This window comes from Aphelocoma coerulescens, chromosome 2, assembly GCF_041296385.1.
Source record: "Aphelocoma coerulescens isolate FSJ_1873_10779 chromosome 2, UR_Acoe_1.0, whole genome shotgun sequence".
Classification (NCBI taxonomy): Eukaryota; Metazoa; Chordata; class Aves; order Passeriformes; family Corvidae; genus Aphelocoma; species Aphelocoma coerulescens.
This window is the reverse complement of record NC_091015.1, coordinates 10,046,134-10,068,157: the sequence shown is the minus strand read 5'-3', so window position 1 is coordinate 10,068,157 and position 22,024 is coordinate 10,046,134. Positions and strand designations below refer to the sequence as shown.

General features: G+C 39.7%; 1 protein-coding gene across 3 annotated transcripts in view; it reads right to left on the bottom strand.

The window, feature by feature from the left end:
• Positions 1 to 546: 546 nt before the first annotated feature.
• The window catches only part of ZMYND11 (zinc finger MYND-type containing 11), a 105,570-nt gene continuing 84,092 nt past the window's right edge, over positions 547 to 22,024 (bottom strand). For all 3 annotated transcript variants that reach the window (XM_069006432.1, XM_069006433.1, XM_069006434.1), the window contains 11 exons: positions 19,650 to 19,727; positions 19,165 to 19,257; positions 17,604 to 17,691; positions 16,437 to 16,492; positions 15,577 to 15,654; positions 14,909 to 15,027; positions 12,850 to 13,057; positions 10,946 to 11,014; positions 8,840 to 9,112; positions 7,582 to 7,767; positions 547 to 2,960 (listed from right to left, as the gene is read on the bottom strand). In XM_069006432.1, the coding sequence (XP_068862533.1) occupies positions 2,838 to 2,960; positions 7,582 to 7,767; positions 8,840 to 9,112; positions 10,946 to 11,014; positions 12,850 to 13,057; positions 14,909 to 15,027; positions 15,577 to 15,654; positions 16,437 to 16,492; positions 17,604 to 17,691; positions 19,165 to 19,257; positions 19,650 to 19,727 (1,371 nt within the window). In that variant the 3' untranslated portion in view covers positions 547 to 2,837. The remainder of the gene's footprint in view (positions 2,961 to 7,581; positions 7,768 to 8,839; positions 9,113 to 10,945; positions 11,015 to 12,849; positions 13,058 to 14,908; positions 15,028 to 15,576; positions 15,655 to 16,436; positions 16,493 to 17,603; positions 17,692 to 19,164; positions 19,258 to 19,649; positions 19,728 to 22,024) is intronic.

Below are 22,024 nucleotides of genomic sequence, written 5' to 3'. Positions count from 1 at the left end.
CTCCCTTGGGCACCTCACTGGCAGCGTTGTGGCGAGTGAGGGACTGAGCTGCTCAGGGCTCATCAGGAGAAACCCCACTGCACTCAGGTGAAGCTGAGCTCATGCAGCCCCTCCAGAGGAAATTACTGCATTGATAAAACACACGACAGGCGCAGGCTCAGGGCTGGTGACCGGGTGAGGGCAGAGGCAGAGTGGGGCCTCTGGTGAGGGGAAGCACAGGGCAAGGCAGGGCTGAGCCCCAGCCTGGCTGCTGCCAGTGCAGGATCTGGCTTTAAAACCAGGACTTGATGGGTGCAACCCCCAGGGGCTGCTGGCTCTGCATGGGCTGAGAAGATTCCCTGTTGGTGCTGAGAGCCATGTTAAGTGCTGAAGCCCTTGCATGGCCCTGCCAGCTCCCCTCGAGTCAGGAACAAGGTCCTGGGAGTTCAGGCACAGCTCCCCACGCACAGCCCCGGTCTCCCTTGGTACAAGTACTAACAGCAGCCTCATGCCTGCCCACCCCACGATGTGAGGACAACCAGCCAAAATCAACACAGATACTTTCAGTGAGGTTTTTTTTAAATACATTTATTAACCAATGTTAACACATTAAATGACTCTATATATTGCTAGTCAGAGCAGCTTACAAAATGCCAGAATGCATCATAAACTGGACAGCCACAATGAATAATTACAATGTGCATAGTGGCTAAGCTCAACACTTTATTATAGCTTTATGATTTGCAGAAAAATTAATTTTAAATCATGATTCCTAAAACAATCAATTGTAATTTTACCTAAAACTTATACAAAACCAGGCCACAATCTTTTTTTTTTTGTTTTGTTTTTTTTCTTTAAAACACACAGTTTTCACGCTGTAGTAACTTGGAAATGTGCAACCGTGTCAACAGAGACAAAAAAGCCAAAGTAACACGAATCTTACTTTCATGCAGCTATCAGTTAAATATTACATATTCTGGAATGATTTTACACCAAAAATATTTTCACAATAACTTGCTTTCATAGGGGTGGATCGAAGTTCTGGAACTTGTAAAGTAATCGAACAAGATTGATTTTTAGTTGTGAAGTGTTTTACAGTCACAACACAGAGGCGACAAAAGTTAATTACACATTTATCAGGCAATAATGTAGCTGTGGTAATACAAGTTACCATCTACTTACTATTTTTTCCAATCAACTTACCACTTAATTTCTGCAACATGTTGGGCATTATTTGGCGGTATATAGTCAATTAACTTATATCACCACTGTAAGTAAAAAAGGTCAGGATTTCAGTGGTAGTTCACAGAAGTCTTAGTTATATTTTTGTCTTTACAATGACCCTGACAAATCCTAGAGAAAACTTTTTAAAAGGCTTTCCTCCTGATTCTTCAGCTTCCATCGTTCCATCATGTAATTGCTTTCAATAAATATCAAAGATCTAAATAAATATTTACAAATTATTCCTCTAACTTCTCAAAAAATAGCTGGATGATTAATGGGCATATGACTCAGTCTAAGACCAATCTTTAAAAAAAACTAAAATGTGGAGACACTTTAAAAGAAAAGCTATTTAAGTAAGCTTTACATCTATTTAAAAAATTGTCTCTGAACATGGATGCAATTCATATATCTATATATAAAACAAACAAAAAGAAAATCATTTTTCAACTATCGATCCATTCCTATTGGTAATGCTTCTTAATCCAGACATTCCGCAAAATACAGACTTTTTACAAATCACGGCATCTTTAATACAAGAAAATTAACATGCATTATTCTTCATTCTGAGTACAGTGATGGAGCTCATTATTAGGCAATGACCCATTACTACAAACATAACGGCTTCTGTGAAACTTAAGTGCTTTTTCTCCTTTTATTATCAAGTTATGATGGACCAGGTGACACCAGATCAGAGGTGGTCAAATGATGTTGAATTGGGGAGGCTGAAGGGGGGCACAAAAAAGTAATTTGTATGCCTCCAAATTCCGAGTAGGAATAAAGGTAGTTGGGTTTTTTTGTTTGTTTGTTTGTTTTTTGTTTGGGTTTTTTTTGGCTTTTCTTATTCTTGTTACAAGCACTCATGTTAGAACAAAAATGAAATGTGCAAACTTCAAAATTTAAATATTCATTTTTCTCTAAGATCCAGCTCAGTAAAAGATTACCCCAGTTCCCTGTGATTTTAAACTACAAGATCAAAGCTAATATTTTGTTATAAAAGTTATATATTGAAAAGAAATAATGAAAATAAAACACAGTTGGGAAATATTTAAGAAAAAATACGCAGGACTAGCACCTGCTGTGTCAACCCTGTTCCCTAAATTCAATCATGTACCCACTGGTATAACCAATAGATAATGCCTTTAAACAGTAAAATTAAGCTGAACAAAACCAGCTCAACAAGGTTAAGAAATAAATGTTACATCAAGGTAGTATGCTTTGTTTTTCTGAAACAGTTCTGTACTTTTTACATTCAGATCTAGTTTTTAAATGTTCCTTTTGTTAAACTTGCATCATTTTGTTGTTTTTAGATCTGCTGTTTTTAAAGATTAAAATATCTGTAAAACCTAAAAATGTCTTAAAATTTGCTGAAAATGCAACAAATCCTCTAGTTTAAAATTATTTGCAGTAACCTGCTCCCACAGATGTTCAATTTATTCTGCCGACAAAATTTTGGAGGAGCATTTTTAACAGAAGACTGAAATTACTGTGCAAAATTTCTTTTACCAAAAGTGTTTAAAGGCTGGTGCAAAATGGGAAGCAAATTCTAAACAATTTTGGCTTTTCTTGGAAACAAAAACCGCTGTGTCTGAGAATAGCAATCATCGGGGTGGTGCTCTAGGGGAGGAGTAACTCTTTCATCTTTTCCTGCGGCAGGTACGTTTGTGTTCGGCATGCCAGTGCTCCTGCTGACACTTGATGGAGCAGTAGGAAGTGTTCCAGCAGCAGTGGTACATGGCCTCCTCTTCACAGTTGTAGCACTGTGGAGAACAAAGGAGATGGGATTATCCCCCTGGCAGGATCCCTCCTCACCAGCTCACCAGCGTTCCCCCAGCCCTGCACACACCAGCATGTGAGGGCGTTTTTCACACGTGCTGAGTGAAGCAGCAATCTTCAGCACATCCGCACAATGCCTTCCTATTTTCCACAGTCTGGATTACTGCTTTTCAAAAAATCATCTCTTGCTTAAGAAAACTCATGTCTCAGAATGGTGGACTGACGTTTTTCAGCCACATAGCCCAGGAACCTCTTTTACCCTACATTTGTGTAATAGCACCCTGATCTATGTCTTGAAAGCCTACAATAGATCAGCAGGAGCTGCTGGCATGAGCAGGCTCTACACAGGCTGGAAAAATTGGTGTTTCTGAGGCTTCTTTGTAAGCCTGACCTGTCCAGAGGGTGCTAGGGAAGATTCTTTCGGTCTAGAAAATCTCAAAAGTCACAACAATAACATCCCAGGAGTGAAGAGTTATTGGTTTGTTATAGCCCATCTGGGGTCAGCCTGCAAGGAGGCTGCTGTCACTGGGGTTTGCTGATTGCCAGGCAGCACTGCCACCTCCTGAAGGGAAAACCTTGTGCTACTTCAGTGCTACTGAGCAGATCAAGAAAGTGTTTTTACCTCCAAGTCTTACATAAAACCAAGAAGGCCTGTTGTACACAGGTTGGCTGCCTGGGCTTGTGTCCTTTGTTGTGCCTACCAGGACTGCACAAAACTCCTCAAAGAAAGATGCTGCACAGCCCATGATTTATGCAGAGTTACTTGGTTCTGGGGAAAGCTGCAGCAAAGACGATTGCTACCTCAGAACACACAGAAGGCCCACAGCTTTCTGGTAGCTGGAAGAGCTACTTGGAAAATAGCCCTGTGGCTTCTGAGGAACTAAGAAAGAGAATGCAACCTGCTGGTTAGCACTATGGGTGGCCATCAAGGAGGTACAGCACCCACACAGGCAGTGTGTGTGCCCTGTCTTCAGGTGGGTTTATGCCCCTTGAGGGAGTGCTGCAAAAGCATTAACTGTCATTTTGACAAAATTCTATAAAGTAAGGTGGCATTGCTACTAAAGGTACCATTTATACTTCTGCATCTTGGAGAGTCAGCTTCTAACAACATCAGATTTGTCTTTCAGAATTTGGTCTGCTCAAAATCAGAAAGTACCTTTAGGAATCCAGTCTGAAATGCTTATTGTGTGACGGGGAACAGGGGGAGGGATACCACACAGTCTGTGCAGGCTGCTGTCAAACCACAGAATAACACACAATTTACTTTTTATGTTCTGTCTAGCTACAGCTTTGCTAATAAAACAGGGAATTACAAAGAAAACAAACCCAACTGCCTCAAAAGAAAAACCACAACAACTCCCACTACTGAAAGACAGGTCCAAGAAACCCAACATTTACAATGGCTAAACTGATACCCATTTATTTACATCAGCAGTAAAGGGACTGCCCTAGCTGTGTGAGAAGGGAACCTCTTCATTTTTCTTTCACAATTTAGCTCCTGGGAAGTTTATTTGTAAAAATGTCTGCAAACAAGTGTCCTCTCGAGAGCTGTTTTCCTGGTTTTTCATGTTGCTGGCGGCCCACAAGCCTGTGGGAGCCATTAGGATCATCTGCTGGAAAGGTGCAGGGAACAGCTGTGTCTCTCCATTATGTTCAGCATGGGCCTCAGCCCAGAGACCAAATTCACATCTGCTGGCTTGGAGAGATCAAAAAATGCTACGACAGGAGAGGACAACTGATCTGTGGGTCCTGCACTTCCCTTTACATATGCTGGCCATAAGTGTGGGATGTAAATCTCCACTTAGAAAAGGAAAATATTGTCATCTGTGCTGGTACCAGCACATGTGGCACTGAAGGCAAAATGCCAGCTAGCCTCAGGCATCCTCTTTTCTTTTCCTCTTTCTAAACATTATCAATCACTTGGGGTTTTGTTTTAGACAGTGCACATCACAGACAATGCTCATTCACTTAAAGACCACCTGTTGCAAGTTAAAATAAATATATGTGTAAATAAATTTGAAAGAGAAAAAAGTTAAAAGCTATCTATCAAAATGACCTATGCACCAATTTAAATAATGCTTATACACAAATAAAAGAGCTTGGAGAAACTAAAACAGAAACATTAAGACCAGCACTCCAGCCTGCACCCTGGAGGCCATCAAGCTGCATAATCTCATTATTGTTATTCCTGTCTTTACATTTCTTCCTTTTGTTTGCTATTTACTTGAGGTATCGTATAAAACCCAAATTTTCTGAAGGTGTAAAAATGAAATTGGGCTAAGCCAAGAGGATTGTGAGAAAGCTAGAGAAAGAGGAACTGTTATTCTTTAACTATGCATTAGTCTCCTGAGGGCTGGAAGCATATCTTCTCATGTCCCTGTACACCACCAGCAAAATGATCCCTTCATCCCAACTGGACTTTTTTTTAGGTATGAGAAAAAGAAAAATATAGTGCGAATAATAGCAGCTGTATTCCCAAGCCTAGATATCAGCATTACACAAAACCAGAGGTCTCTGCTCCTAATTAAAAAGCAAAGCCACCAAAACTCATTTAGTATGTGAGTTAATTACATGAGATTTTGGTAAGGAGGTATCATTATAATAGCAGCATACAAGTGCAGTACTACACACCAGGGACTGTCATTAGTACCACTGAAGGAAGAATCACTGGGGAGTTGTGTAATTGGACTGAGTCCAGCTGCCTGGGGCTGTGTGTTGGCAGGCAGATCCATCAGCTTGAATGCAGAGGTGTTTACCCTGACCCTCCCTCTCCTGCCACATGCAAACCAGCTGTCTGCATGATGCCTTCATTTAGGGTGGTGATTGACAGATAGTTCGAGGCCACGGAAATAGGCAAGACTGTCAAATACTCTATCTTTTGATTGTTTTGCTCAGTAGAGAGGCTTTATGCCCTTGTTAATAAACTCAGTGATGTGGTATCAGGGCACTCTCTGATTAGTCTGAAGGATATGTAAAGGCACATTGGGGCAGATAAAAGTAAGTCCAGTCAGTCTCTTTCGAAAATTCTGCCTTCAAAACCACCAAAAAGCAGCTAGAGCTAAGAGTCCAGTCTCACAATCAAGTTATTGTGCCTGAGTTACTGCATGTCAGTGGAATGGTGACAATGGTTCACATGTGTGCTCTTCACTTGTGACAGAACAGAGCTAATTTGACATATTCTGTAGTGGGCAAAGGCAATTCCATTTCCCTCTCCAGTGCGACAGGTGAGCACATGCACACAGGCACCAGCATCTGGTGACACACTGAACACAGTAACTTGATCAAGTCAGAGTCATAAATAACTTCTCTGGTCAGCAGAGACAGGTAGACAGGGAGGAATCCTCTTATTTACAGAGACCCAAGCATTGCAGCATCATAACACCCACAGTAAAATCTCCGTGAGGAACAGAAATACTCTACAGGAGTTCTGGCATGTGAAGTAATTCTTCTCTTTCCAAAAACCAACTGTGATAGTCAGCGACTGACTGTCTCGCCTGAGTACTTTTTCCACTCTTCTCCAGAGCAGAGTTTTCCCTGCAGGGACCATCGTTTCATGTAAGCACAGGGACTAATGAGGCTGAGCAGCAGCAAAACAGCCCTTCATAGCAGAAGGCAAATGGGGCTGCAGGGGGGTGGCAGGACTGGCTGTCCCTTGGCTTGTGCCATCTCCTGGAGGCTCCCGCTCCTTCCCAGCCCCACCAGTGCTACAATCCTGTGCCCACCCCTCTGTGTGTTACAGACAGCTGTCACAGTGCTGTGTGACTTCCTGAGCAATGGCTTTCACTCCCCTGTTCTGTGAAAATTAGCACAGAAATAGCAGAGTCTGTGTGTGTGCCAGGTCCCGGCTCCTGAGCGGAGCGTTTCCACCTGCACTCTGCTCCTGGAAAACAGCACAGTTTATGATACTTGCAGTGTTTGGCTAGGTGGTGTACAGCCATGCGGGAGAACACACTTCCAGCCTGAGAAAACATGAGCCACAATCCAAATAAAACCAGGGAAAAGTTTGTGGCTTGTAATAGAACACTAAGTTAGATGTGTATTTTCATGTTTCTAAAGGGCAGAGCAACATGGTTTTTGTAGTCGATGCTGAAGATTTGCACTGAAGATCTGAGCGAGGGAGAGCAATACATTTCAGAATGTCATGTCTTAAATACAAAAGAATATAAAAGAGCTGTAGAAAAAGCAAGGAGAGGAAAAGGCCAAAAGGATATCACTAATAGCCTTATTAGCAGGGGAATACAAATTGATGCAGCCATATATTGTACCCTCTGAGGCCTCAAGATCAAAGGAATGTGAACATAATGCAAAACATGTCTTCTATGGAGTAAAACTGCATTTAGAAAAAAATATTTTTAATACTATGATCTGATTGGACTCTAGAAGATGTTGCTGTTATTAACACTAACAAATTAAGATGGAAAGTAATCAGAATATCAAGTTGAAATCTGGAGAAAATCTGAAACAGTAATATGGAGGAGAAAGCCTTAATACTGGAAGAGCAGTGGAAGAGCAGTGCAGTTCAAAGCAAGGAAGAAATCCCCTTCAACTGGCCTGCAGGATGCATTACACATTTGCACTTACTGGTGATAAATTTTGGACACTTACCCACTGCTTCTTCTTGGTCTGGGAAATCAGCTGCTTGTGCTGGCCTGCTAGTTTCTTAATTTCTTCTAAAAATTCTTCTTTGCACTTCTCCTTTACCTGCTTACATTTTCTGTCCATCTCTCCTTGTGCGTTGGCCACAGCTTTATTTACAGCCTGCCTTTTCTCTTCTTCCATCTCTGTACGCAGCTGCCAAAGACAGTCAGCAAAACAAGTCAGGGGACAGCTACTGGAATTGAAAGTGTCTTATTTAAACCCCTACTCTTTAAACCTCTATTACTGATACTGGTGGAGGTCACCTAATTGGAGATTTCTCCTATTTAGGAAATAAAAATTTCTCAGTTAGAGATAGAACAAAATTAGATTTTACCAAAATAAAAATGTCACTGTATTTCTACTCTGCTAGGCATCTACAATAAGCTAAGTAAGTTCTATGCATATTTGCTCAATGATCAGTTTACAAATTTATGAATTTCTCTTAAAAAAATATTTTGTTTCTTCCAAATCTACAACTGCATATAAATCTATAGCAAGTGCACAATGGAAAATACGAAATAGAACATCCCTGAGTTCATTAAGAGGTACCTTTAAGTATTCATTGTCAGTGAGGTTCCTTTGCCCTTGCTCAGGTATCTAAACCTTTGGTGTCTTAATCCTACAGGATTAACACTTGAACTCCCTAGGTTCATTTCACAGTCCTTCATGCAGAAGGAAATTCATCTTATTTTAAGACAGGTACTTAAGAGAGGTCAGACAAATCATCCTCCAAATTTTCCTGCTCTCTCCAGCCAAAGGTGACCAGGTCAAGCTTAGACATTGAATTTTAAACAGGTTATTATTAGATAAGAAAATTCAAACAAATTTCAGTGACCCTATCTTTAGGTCAGAAGATTGACAAAAGAAGAATTATTTATGACTAGCAGTTACACAATGACATTGTTTAGAATCACACTTGACAATGGACAGAAAGGCTTTGGAAACAGATACTCATGAATGAACAATTAGTTTCAGTTTTGGATCACAAACTGATTTCAGTGGACAAGAACCAAAAAAAGTCAGAGTTTTCTGTTTAAAGTAGGCTTATTGGTATAGAAATGGTCTAAAAAAGCAATAATGGAGAGTATTTTTATGTAGTCTCTTTGGAAAAGGTTTTTTATTCATTTTGGCAAGAGTAGTTGTTAAAAAAACAGAAAAGAATGTGAAAAAATCCCCAAAATCCCTTCTCAACCCTCAAGTGTAGGTGCTGTTCAGCAAGTGTTACCTTTTCCACTGCCTCTCGCACAACTCTCTCAGTTTCTCTTTTGTGATCAGCTTTCATCCTGTCCTTGAAATCGTTAAAGATTTTGGTGTATTTGTCATGGCACATGTTCTGACACACTCCATCATTACTGGTCTGGGTGCTCCGATGCAGCATTTTTGGAGAAGAGGCACTTAACTTCTTGGTCTGAGTTGAGACTGAAACTTTTTCAATGGGCTGAGGCATTGTGGGAATTTCCTGGCTTGAACTTACTGCTTCAGTTTCAGGTTCTGGCTCCTGCAGAGAAAGAACAAACTTGTAAATCAGGTATCAAAATAGAACAAGTCAACCTGTTAACTGTTCAGTTCCCCCTGAAGGAAAAATGTTACATGAATAATATCAGTGTAATTAATGTGTCTGTTGAAGACCTGTAGTGCTAATGGGATGTGGGATCCCTGTGGAAAACCAGCTTGAGAGTGGGTAGGTTCTTGGGTCAGGCTTTTCTGACTTCAGCCTGGAGGCCTCCAAAAGGAAGCACACCGATGGCCTCAGGATGCCACACTCCCCAGCCTCACCTCCCCAAAAGTATGACAAACCTCAGAGGCTATGCTGACCCCTTGGGATTACTAGAGATCTGCTAGAGATACTTTTCCCCACAATATTCTGCCTAAAGAGACTGTAGTTGCATGGCCAAGGCTCCTGAATTGTTTTGGCAAACTCTGGGCTTCCCCTGGCCCAGCAGGCTCCACTGGAGTCTGAAATATTCCACTGATTCCATAGAACTGCTGCAAAGATTGATTAGTACTTCAAAGGTCCTTTGAAGATGAAAGGCTAATGAGAGTCTACGTCTTGCTTCCAATAACATAGAACTAGACTTGGATGACCACAGAAGCTCTATATAATTACACAATTATCAAGAAAGAAGTCACAGTTACTGTAGTGTACTGTACTGAATTTAGCTGCCTGTGCTATTACCCTGTATCACCAATTGCTCCTGCTCTTTAGAACAGATCGAAGTTACACTCCTGAGAACACTTATTGCTATTTGAAGTGTCTGAAGACACAAACAATAATTTTTTTTTTTTCAAGTGGGATGTTTGAATGCTCATTTTACAGTGTAGAGACAAAGCCTTGCTCAGGACTGGACTTTGTGCCTGTCTGTGTGATGAAGCATTGCTCACACCATTCAAAAGGCTGACTGTGTATTCCCTTTTGCAATCAATTACGCTCTAAGAGGTCACTGTGATTGACTTCTGGATCACTGATCAGAGCTAAGAAGGCAAATGTTAAGACATAAATATATGAAGCAAATTACAGTATTCGCTTGACAGAAAACACAATAAGAATGGTGAGACATCCTCCTGTAATCTCCCTATCTTGCACTCAAACACAGTTTGTGCCCCAGGGAGCACAGACTGTGTCACTGCCTCCATCAACAAAGCTGCCTCCTATGGGGTCAGGTACAATGGGGGGGGCAGGTGCCCAGGAATTATGAGTGGCCACATCTGTATTCCAGCCACCACAGGGAGCCCTGGTGCTACAGTACGTGCACCCTCCTCTGCAATGGCACCCCGAGTCCTCTTGCAAGGAATGGACATATGTGCAAATTTTTCTTAGCATTACTCCTGCAGCTGGAACAAGGCCAGGAAAAAGTCCTTGACGGTTCGGGAACAGATTTACGGCTCTCTCTATAAGTGCCCCCTTGTGTACGCACGCAATAACGCAGCCCTTGGTTCCCTGATCCTGCGTGTGCAAGCGGGATAAACAGGGAAGCCCCACAGACAAAGTGGATACGGTAGTTCATAAACTTAACAGTCTCGATTGCACTTACTAATTTCTGCTGTTTATGGACTTGCTGATAGCCTGAATTTGTTATTAAAAAAGAAATGTTGTAAGCTGACTTCCTTTATTCACAATACAGAATCTTCCCATGATGACAGACACACATTACTTACGTGCGGGAGGCACAATTACATTTGTTAGCAAGGAGGACCAAGCTGTGGGGCTGGAACATCCAAGACTAATACTGTAAAATCAGTAAAAGGTGACTGAAACTGAAGGTGTGTCTATTAAAATTTCAGACTTTTTGTACTTGTTATCTCTACAAACACAATCATTTAGGTCACTCACTTCTTTTTTGAGTTCCATACTCTGGTTACGTCGTCCTTTCTTTGCTCTTGGTTCCTGAGTAACCTTCAGCTGTGAACATTAAGAAAAGCATATAGAATCAATCCAAAAACCAGTTCATGTAAGCGGCTTTCATTGTAACATGACCGATGTGCCTTTTATTTGTGATTATTTGCAATTTTTAAGGTATCAAATAGAAAGTTTAATTAAATGTTCTTAAATGAGAAGTGTACACATTAAACTTTCTACGTTATCACTGATGACTATGAATGCACAAAGGAACAAAATTAATGAACAAGTTCTAACATTCAATATGCATTTGCTAAAATATTCTTAACCATTCCTTTCTTCATTTCACCCACAAGCTTAAACACTCATTTTCTGAGATATTCTGGTATTAGTGACCCATACTTAGAAATCAGATCTTGTTTGATGCCAGAAAACAGCAGTGATTGTAAAGCGAATGTAAGTATGTAAATATGGTAAGAACATCCAGACTGGATTATAACTGGAGGGGTATGGAACTTAATGCTTTAGAATAAAAGTTACTCTCACAATAGAAACAAGGATGAGATCTAAGTTGATGGTCATTATCTTATGGTGCTTGTAGAGAAGTTCTTACTGCTTTTGAAGCATGCAGTACTAGCTAGTGTTAGTAACAGGATACTGCAGACTACAGCAGAACAGTGAGTTTGATGGCTACTCTTGTGTTCCCTTTATCTGGGAAACCACTAAAACAGGTATAAGCATTTGCCAAGTGAAGGATGAACAGATGGCATCAAAGAGAAAATACATAAATGGACACTTCAGACCCTGCGACTGACACTTCTGAAAAAAATGTGAAAATACCACTGTTATCTTTTATTTGTGACCATTTTCCTGTTTTACCACAGGTTGTTGAATGACTGCACACCAGACTTTAAACAAAGGGGTTACAAAGGGTTAGCTAAGCAAACTAGGCTAAAAAACCCTAAAACCACTTTGATAAGGAACAACCTCCCACTACAACATACAGTTTTATAAACTTTTAATTTTTTAGTTCCAAATTGGGCGATAGACCTGTTTGACAAAAGGACAAAGGAAGAGGGTCAAAATACACCAATTTTTTTTTAAATACAGACTTAGAGAGTGGTTTTAAATGAGAAAAGATGTTGCCAGGGAAAGGGCTGCCAAAAATACAGAGAAGCATCCTACACACTATGAAAATCTTACTGCCAAGTCACTAGTAGTGAATATATAATACCCTCTTGGACGATGAATGACTAGTAAAGATCAGCTATGATAAGGGAATTTCCATATGGAAATACAAAGTTTTGGATCTTGGCTGTTTGTTCCCTTTGTTATAAACAATGAAATTTTTCTTGTTTTGCAGAATTATTTTTAATGACTTTGATCTTGCTGGTCACATGGTCCCCAAGTGCAACGTTTGCACCTAACTTTAGTTGGACCTGCTGAAAATGTCACGGCTGGTGTTACTCATGGATCTGAAAGCAGGACAGAGTCCAAAGTGAACATACTCCAGCTGTGAAAAGGCTAAGCAGCTACAGGGCTGGCCCTTGATAGGGCTCCAAGAAGGCAGTGTTGCAGTCCATCTGATATCTGTGACATTTGACTTGACCATTCCTATTTAACTTTAGAAATCTTGATCTGTCTCATCAAGGTGCTGTAAGTGACAAACACTTTGAAACGTCCCAAAGGTCATCCAAGAAACTAAGGAAAGAGGAAAATCTGTATTCTTGCTATTACTGAGCTAAAAAACAGAGGGACAATAAGCCTTTGAACCCTCTTGTCATCACAAACCTGCAGACAGTGCACAAGGCTAATTTAATAGCACATTAATAAAAAATATATCATCTTTGTACTCTTTAATGAATGGCCCTGATTGCTAATATTGTAGCAGCACTCACTTGCTCATTGCTAGTGGAAGAGATACTCGACTCTGCCTCCTCTTCCCCTTTGTCCTCATTCTTTGATTTCCAGAATCTCCCCTCACGAAGAAAACGCTGGTGCAGTTCCAGCTCATCACAGGCCTTCTTCCATCCCATACTGCGTTTCACGTGCAGCCGGTGGATGTTAACTGTGATATCTTGAATGTTTTCAGAGGGGATCCAGGCCCTTTTGAATACACAGTACAGACAGGTTCAGAAACATTAAATAATACAGGTGAAGGATCCTGACCTGAGGAACTGACTTCAAAAGCAGTTTTTCACAATGGCCGATCACTGACAATTCCTTTTTACTTTGATTTCTTTTTTTAAACTCAACACACTTGAAAAAAAATGGACTGCATACTGTTAGACATTTTTGTTATTATAAATACTTGTTAGCTGTGGGTACTATGGCTAAAAGTCTCTCTCATTTTTGATGAGCCACAAACCTTCCCCAGTACCATCTCTTACCTGCTCTCTTGCTAAATGCCCTGAGTCAGACACAGAAACAGTTTTGATCGGAGGTTCATATGCTAATCCAGTTTAGCTCTTGACCTCCTTGCTAAAACTGTCAAGGAATGTACCAACTCTTCACCTGGAATAGAGACATTTTGCAGCCTGGGCCCCTGTCTATCAGGACTGAACTTTTGTGGGGACTGTCATGTTTCTTTGGACTGAATTCACGCCAGTGACTTGGTTTCAAAGTTACTTTGTCCTCTTAAATATGTTCAGAGAATCCTCAGAGAGTTAGATGGGCAGGTCTTGACATTTTGAAAGTTATACCAAGCACCAAGCTTGAACATTGAAGATACAGAGTCAGTGCCATGCACATCTGCCTAACAGATTAAATAATCAACAAATTATATGTTTGTGAACAGATTCTTTATTCTTGCAATATAAATTTAATTTCAGTGAAGACAAAGAAACAATGCCAATTTACACCAGCCAAGAATTTGGCCTGCTGTCCAAGTCCAGCACAGCAATGCCACTCTAGTTAAACATCCTTTGCCTTTTGTATCAGCACACATTTAAGAAGTTGCAAGCACCTCATCCCAAAGGTGCCAGGTTACTTTGTTAAGTAGTTTTAAACTGTGTGAACTCAAAGCAAAAGATTACTAAAGAAATAAACTGCATTTGTAAACACATTCAAGGTAAAAACCTTTCTGTGACTGAGGCACCAGTAAAGATCCTTTACTCACTTTATGACTATTAGAAAGTCTTGGTAGTTCATAAAACATGTGAAAAGATGTTATATACTGTGAAAGTTACACTGAAAGCAATTTAAATAAACAGTCTCCTAAAACACTGTTACGGAATTGTCTAGGCCCTTTTGGGGTGCACCAAAATATACCACCTCCCAACAACCACGAATTACTTTGGAAATGTCTCCTGTCCTCACATTATAGGCACATAAATGAAACATTAAAAAAACCCCAAACAACAGTACATCCACTGTAACACTGCTACAAACCTCCCCAAATGGTGAACAACCAACTGGAGAGAGAACCAAAAGCTGATCTCTAAGAGTTAAGTTTCCAATGTAAAGAGTGATTCTCTGAAATTGCAAACTGGCTCCCAGCAGGAGGCCTGTCAATGTTCTAGCAGTGAGACACAAACATTTGTGATATATATCATGGTACTAAACCACAAAATTGCAGTGCCTCAGCTCAAATGAGAAACTGCACAAAGTCAATACTGCTGGTAGAAGGAGAACATTTCTGCCAATTTTCACCTTGGCCTGGATTATCAGGCTGCCACCCATGTGAAGCTGGGCAAGTGAAGCTGAAGTTCACTTACTGTCTTTAATTAAAATGGCATTAAGGAACATCCTTCTGGCAACTGTGGAAAGAGAATCTCTGAGCCATTTGGACACTTCACATGTGTTAGACTGAACTTTAAATTTTCTGAAACCATTATGGGAAAGCATTCAGTATTTCTAATGCTGGCAACAAGCTGAGCCAGGATTTACAACATGATAGATGAGATAAATTCTTTTAATATTGTTTGTAAAAAGCAGCACATGGAATTAATAAATTACCTTTGGTGGTGATGGCCAAAAAAGCGGACATCAACTTGATTGTCCTCTTTCTGCATGACTTTGGCTGGCCAAAACCCAAAGCCTTTCATTTTGGCCCAAACCAGCTCATGATTAGGTATCTGGGAAAAAAGTTGGATTTATTAGTAGATATGAAATATTGTACTGCTATCTCCCACAAATATTCTGCTGTAATACTATGCCAGTACCTTAAAAATATGGTTACTGTTTGTGTCTAGTGCTTTTTTCATTTTTATCTTCTTACAATAGATTTCCTTGTTAGAGATATTGCTTGTATCAAAGTAAAAAAACCCCAAAACAACAAAGTCTGAAAAGGGTATAACTGTCTATTGAAAACAGAGATCTTAAGCAGACTAAAAATTAACATGTCTTTTTAGCTTCATTCAGGAGCAAAATTTTAGTTCTGTAAGCTCCTTATTTTCTTGTGAAACTGTTGTAACTGGCTGATACCCAAATTTTATAACCTATATTGTTACAGCTTTGAACTTCAATCAACACTTCACTTGTGCAAAATATCCAGGCTTACAGAGTCTTAACTATGCCTTTGAAACAAGCCCCCTGAAGTGGAATATTCAGTGCATTAATGACACCAAAACTGCAGGCTTTTATACAGAAAAGCAAACAAATAAAAATCTGTGTCAGCAACATACACAAGGATAGCAGAACCAATTGTCAGGTCGCGCATTTGACAAATAGAAACAGTTCTTGCAAAGCTGCAGTTCATCCAGCTGAAAAACAAAAGAAGGTAAATAAGCAAAAATAATCCTATTTCTGTGATTTCAGTAGCATCCCTCTCCCTTAAGCAGTAAAATTTTTCAGCCCTGCTTGGTAATTTGGTGGAGAACTTCCATCCATGCAAACTAAAGGCGTGAAACTGAGGTGGGATGTGAGAGGCCGAAAGACAACCTGAAGAAACATTCTTCATGTTTCAGAAAACCCAGGCAGAGGGAGAAGACTAATTGACATATTAATCATCTATTATAGATGAAATGCAAAGAATAGTTCTTAAAATTCATCAAATATTTAAAGTACAGTGTGAAAGAAGTAATTCAACTGTACAAAAGGAGAAAGTGTGCCAGCTCCTCAGCTGTATTTTTTGGTGTCCTCTGAATGTGGAGAAATGTTTTGATGCCAATTACAGAATTTAGTAGCAATCTCACCTCAGGTTCAATTTGTATTTTAAGTACAATTATTTCTAGTCCAAATATGTATTACCTGATTATTTTCAAAATTAAAATTTGAATATCAATGTTTTTAAAATTACAATCTAGTTGCAAAAAAAAAACCCAGCAAAACCCCAACAACTACAACTGCAAAACCCAACCAACCAACAGAAAAAAACTGAAGAAAAAGAAAAAGGAATTCTCAATCAGCTGCTACACAGTCGGGAGAAAATTTGTAATTCAATTGCACACCTTTTTTTTTTTTTGTAATATGAAGAATAATTTCTTAGATTCTGAAATGAAAATTAAATATCTTAACTACATCTTGGTTACTTGGTAGTACTTACTTCATGGCAGGTGTCTTTGTAAAGCATCCTTGCTATATCAGCTTGTTCACTGTCCGCTATAAATTAAAAATAGATGGTATAAACAATCACAGTATGATCACAGTGCTCACAAAGATTTGCAGCTGTCATTGCTGTGACTTTCATGCTATAATTGTTGTGCTTAAGAAGACAAAACATAATTTAATCACTTGGACAGCCCTTCCATTTAAAATTTTCTAACAATCAGTTCAATATTTGTTTTCTGTGTCATATTTATATTCAACAATACTGCTTTTACACCAAACAATACAAGCACACATCTGAGGAGGAGCAGCAGAAGGGAGACACAGTTGCTCTTAATATGGATTCAGTCTCTTTCTCTGCTTGTGTCTTAATGACACACTGCAGTTGTCCTAAAACATGGCCCTCTGCTCTCTGCTCTGAGTGATGCTTCACAGACTGTTTATCACTGAATCTCCCTTTACACCCATGTATTCCTCTCCTACCATATTCACATCTTTCCCCATCAGCCACAGTGTGAATCTGCAAACAGACTGATGCTACCCTCCTCCCAGTCTCCCTGATGGGGAGGCCACGTCTGCAGGGGAGAACCACATTCTTACTGAAATGATGGCTCTGGAAAACAGGACCTGGCTACAGCTTCTGGAAATGGTGGTGGTGTTTTTTGACTTCCAATCAGTCGCTCATTACCTTCCCAGTGCCTGTCAGCTTCTCCGATGGCTGTACCTTCACACTGCACCAGCAGCACACTTCTGGTGTGGATGCAGCTACATTTGCTGTCGCAATATGGCAGATATTGCCCAAAAGTAAAAGAAATATGTCTATAGTACATGTTTCTGCTGACACAGCAGAGAAACCCTACTGTACCCTAGGACAACATATGTATATTGGCAAAAATCTGCAGTATAGACTGACTTAGGACTTTGCTGAAGAAGGAACAGGATGGCAAAGGTGTAAATTCCCACTAAGAGGTTTAGCCAGGGAGGATGAAAATAGTTCTGTAGTAGGTGGGCCAGAAAAGACCCTTATGCACTTTGATTTTTAAAGGCTTTCAAATGACTTAATTCATACTTAAGACTATCTAATACCAAATTCAATCCTGAACTTGTGAGTTTCCTACAAATAAAGACGAATCAAACAAGGCAAACAGTAAATGTAGTATTTTACCTCCATAGAAAATCACCGTGTTGTGTAGAAGAAGCTGAGCATCTGCTTTGAACTCCTCATAACTCCTGTACTTTCCTTCATTTACTTTCTACACAAAAGAAAACACAAGACTGTGAGAAAACTCTTAAAAGTGATGTACCTGTTTTATGCAGAGAAGCTTTCACAGAAATTTGCATTATGCAACACAGATCAGACACTGCCTTTCCTGCATACAAAAGGAATACTTACAACTCTTTGACATGGTTTGTTAGTACCAGAGCACTGGCTGAACTTTTTGCAATGGTTCCTTTATGCAACGCTCAGAAGTAAAATAGATTCTTTAATACTTCACCAAGTTTAAAAAAGATTTTCCTGGTTGTAACAAGATGAATCTGGAGTAGCTTCAGCATAAGGTGTGGCCCAGAACATTTGTTCAAACTGAAATATGTCCCCTGAGGTGAACATTTTATACCTTAAAATATCAGCTAGTTTCAAATCAATGTTGACTGCCTTTAAACGTCCAAGATCTTCGGTTGACAGTCAGTGCTTTCTGATGCAAGCTGATTGTCCCAGTCTTCCAAACTCATAACAAATGCCTATATGGGGCCATGCAATTAATTTTCCTAGTATGGCCTTTTGTCCGATAAGGAATGCAACATTTTCAGTTGTGCTCTCTCAAGAACATCTATGACAACTGCAATCATCAAACAAAACAACATCAGCTTATAGAATGCTATCAAGGCCAAAAGACCTTCTGTGGAAGCAGCAGAAGTTGACAGAGTGAAAGGAAAGCCTGATCTATTTTCAGGCCCAACCAGTGTTGCCAGCACTTCTAGACAGGCAGCAGTGCTGGTGTCCAAAACTGTCAGTGAAGCTATTGTTTATGCATGCATTTTAATAATAAAACAAAGGCTCTTCACATCTGTGGTTGTAAAGGGCAAGATATACCACAGCACTGCATAGCAATCCAGTTGCAGGAATGAGTAAAGATGAGTATGCTGTTCATTATGGTCATGTGCAGTTGATTTATATGAGTCATGATCAGACCTTTGGTTCAGAAAAAAAGGGACAAAATATTTATTAGTACTTTATTTTTGGAACAATTAATGCAAAACAAATGTTTTGGGTGAATCTGGTTTTTCATGATGAACAAAATGATTGGTTCTTTATGAATCATTTGGATGTTTATAAAGCTGACACCTACACAAGGGCATAATGACTGAAATTGGAATATGGTCAAGAACATTGGGCCAGAGATGCAAACATAAGCACTTGAGTCTCGTTGATTTAGTTAAACAGTGCTTTCTCTAAGATTTTAGCTACCTGCAGCTCCTAGTAAAACTTTAGTACAAAAAAAGAATTGAGGATATTCTGTGTCTGAAAACTAGGCACCACTCAAAATGGTTTTACATGGTAACATATTTATGAGGAAAAGTTTGAAATGTTAAGCTTCCATATCCAATGCTGGATACAACACTGAAATACTGATCATAAAGAGAATTAAATAGGATTAGGACTTTTTAGACCTTCACTGTTAAAAGACACAAAACCAGTGTGGAATTTAGAAAGCAAGTCACTCTACCTCCTGTATAGTAGGAACATCAACAGCTGAGTGCACCAGCCTTCGATACATTGGGTGTTTGTTGTCCTTCCCTTTCTTGTTTAGATCTATAGCCTGAAAGGACCACGAGACAGTGTTTGTTATTGCATGAAGAATCTGCTTAAAACACATAAAAGAAGATTAGAAAATGCAATAGTTTGGAATATTTCAGGTGGGGACTACACAAGGGCAAACTGGGGATCACTGAGATTACGTGTCTCAAACCTGAAAAATGTCCATGTCAGAGGAACCACAGGCCCATGGCATAACCTGCTCCTGCCAGGGCGATACTGATCCGAGCCATGGGGCCTGATAAGTGTATATGGAAACACAGACACTGCTTGTGACATGAGAAATAAAACCCACCCTCTTGTAGCCCTCCTCCCTGCACAGTCACACTTGAGCACCCACAATGACCCTCCACAGTGCAGCACAACACTGAATAAACCTCCCTGTCTCACACTCACCCGCTCCTTCATACGAGACACTATGAATCGCAGGTATGTGCTCATCTCTTGTTTACTTGTGTTTTTCTTCTTGATACTCTGCCAAAGAAAAACAGGATGATATTATTATTTTAAACTCGACTTCAAAATCCAGCCAATAAACATTTTCTCTGCATTAACACTTAATTTGAAAAGGTAACTTTGAATCACATAAAACACTATTTCTTAGGGAAAATCTTTTCTGGGAAATTAGTAACACTAACACGCCACAACAACTATATGTGTTGCTTTGAATTATGTCTGGGCTGAGAACTTCAGCTACAGAAAAATCACAAGTTTTATTTCCACTTGTATCCATAAAAAAAGTGCCTAATTAGAATAAAGCAATGAAGAAAGGCATTTTAGGGAGCAGCTTTCAAAATTTATTTAATGGTCTTTTCATTAGCAAGCCATTAATAATTTTAGTAAAATAAGAAATAATTTTTAAAATAATATCCTGTACCATCTAAAAATTATGTGCTTACTAAGCAAAATGACACCATCTGGGAGGAAGTCTAATTGGCTCTAGCCAGTTGAAACTCAGAGCACTTTTTACTGCTCAAGAAACATAGCAGTTTGGGATTTTTGTGGTTCTTCCTTAATAAAATTTAATCTGGATTCTGGAACACAGATGACTACTTTTTAGCAGTTCAAGATCCAGAGTTTTTGCTTCTCATCTTAGACTAGTATAGAGACTTAACCCCACCCTTCAAAGTATAATCAGGCTAGTGAGAAGCCCTGCATACAGAAAACGTGCTGCTAGAGAGAAGATGTCTCTCTGCAAATGCCCAATGTGCTCTTACAAAGCAGCCTTTCAGATTCCAGCTCACAGCAGCTGTGCACAGTTCTGCATGGCCTTACAACAGCTGGCTGAAGAGTGCTACCTCCTCCCTGCTTTTACCTACAGTAGCTTTGCAAAACAAAATCATGGTGAAACAACAGCATGGGTTCCAGGTTTATTATCCTGAAGTGTTTCTAATTGCTCACATCTCTTGCAAGACATTCACTCCTCCTCCCACCTCCTTGTGCACTGACTGCCAGGCTGAGTCCTCCCCTTGTCATGCCCCATTTCACCACTTGTGTGCAACCTGTGTGGACCAAACTGGCTGTTACATCCTCAGAATCTCATGGTCTTTAGCAAGGTCCACATAATTGTGCAGATGATGGTTGCTTAGCAAACACAAGAAAAAAACGAATGCATGTTCCAGTAGGTAACTCAAAGAAGTATGAGGCTTAAAAATTATCAGTCACTAGAAGTGTGCTATTTTTCAATGAATTAATTATATGTGACTCTGGACATAGGGAGCACACAGAGTACAGAACAACTGCTTTTACAAATTTACTTGGCAAGGGTAAAATTACACATCAGTGCAAAAAAAAGCTGATAGGATTTGATTGTGTCTCCCCTGTTTATATTCCTCCTGCAAGACACTAAGGAGACTGAAAATCACAGGCTGTTCCCCTGTGCTATAGCAAACCTGTACATCTCTGGATTGTACTTACTACCTCTTTGTTAAAACAAAACTGTACACAGCACTACCTGCAAAGCTGCTCATTTGATTGCTTAACAGCAATTAGAATCATTACAAACTGTGCTGAAATACCAGTTCAGTCACGAACCTACTCAGATACTGCACTGTTCATAACAACACTATAGCTTTCTCCTGACTAGGAAAAACTCTCTGTTGTGGAAAGGGCCAGCCCCAGGTATTTCTAATACCTACAGTTCCTTTAAGCATTATTTTCGTAATATTAATGGTTGCCTGATCTTCCTTCCAAACTCTGGACTGACAGAGAATTTTATCTTGCACTATATATCTGAATCACCTTCTGTATATTCATGTTTCACTCTGACTGCCATGAGAACGTGCATTCTGCTGGAATTCAAATCACCTATTCAGTTTCTCACAAACCAACATTGCTACTGCAAATGAAAACCCAAATGTGCATTAAATTATCTGCATTATGAAACGCTGCTGTCATTTTGTCATTTCAGGCACCGGAGTGCTGCGTGCTTGCTAATGACACAGCATTTTAAAAGACTGAAACTTATAAGGACACAATAAAATTCACTTGCACTGACTAGTCCTACACCTCTTTTTCTGACATGGCTCTGAATTTATCATCCTTTGAAAGTATTTCAGAATTCATGTGAACCATTTTTCATGCCCTGCTGGGCAAGACAGTTTGAAAGAGACTGTTGAGATAGATGGTTTACAGTCTTATCCTTCAGATCATAAGAAAAGATAGATAGCTAGCTTTGTATAGTTATTGATGTCAGCAATTAATATCATCTTAAGCACCAATGAAAATGATATAATTAACTTGCCAATTCTGGCAAACTTTGATTTTTTCAC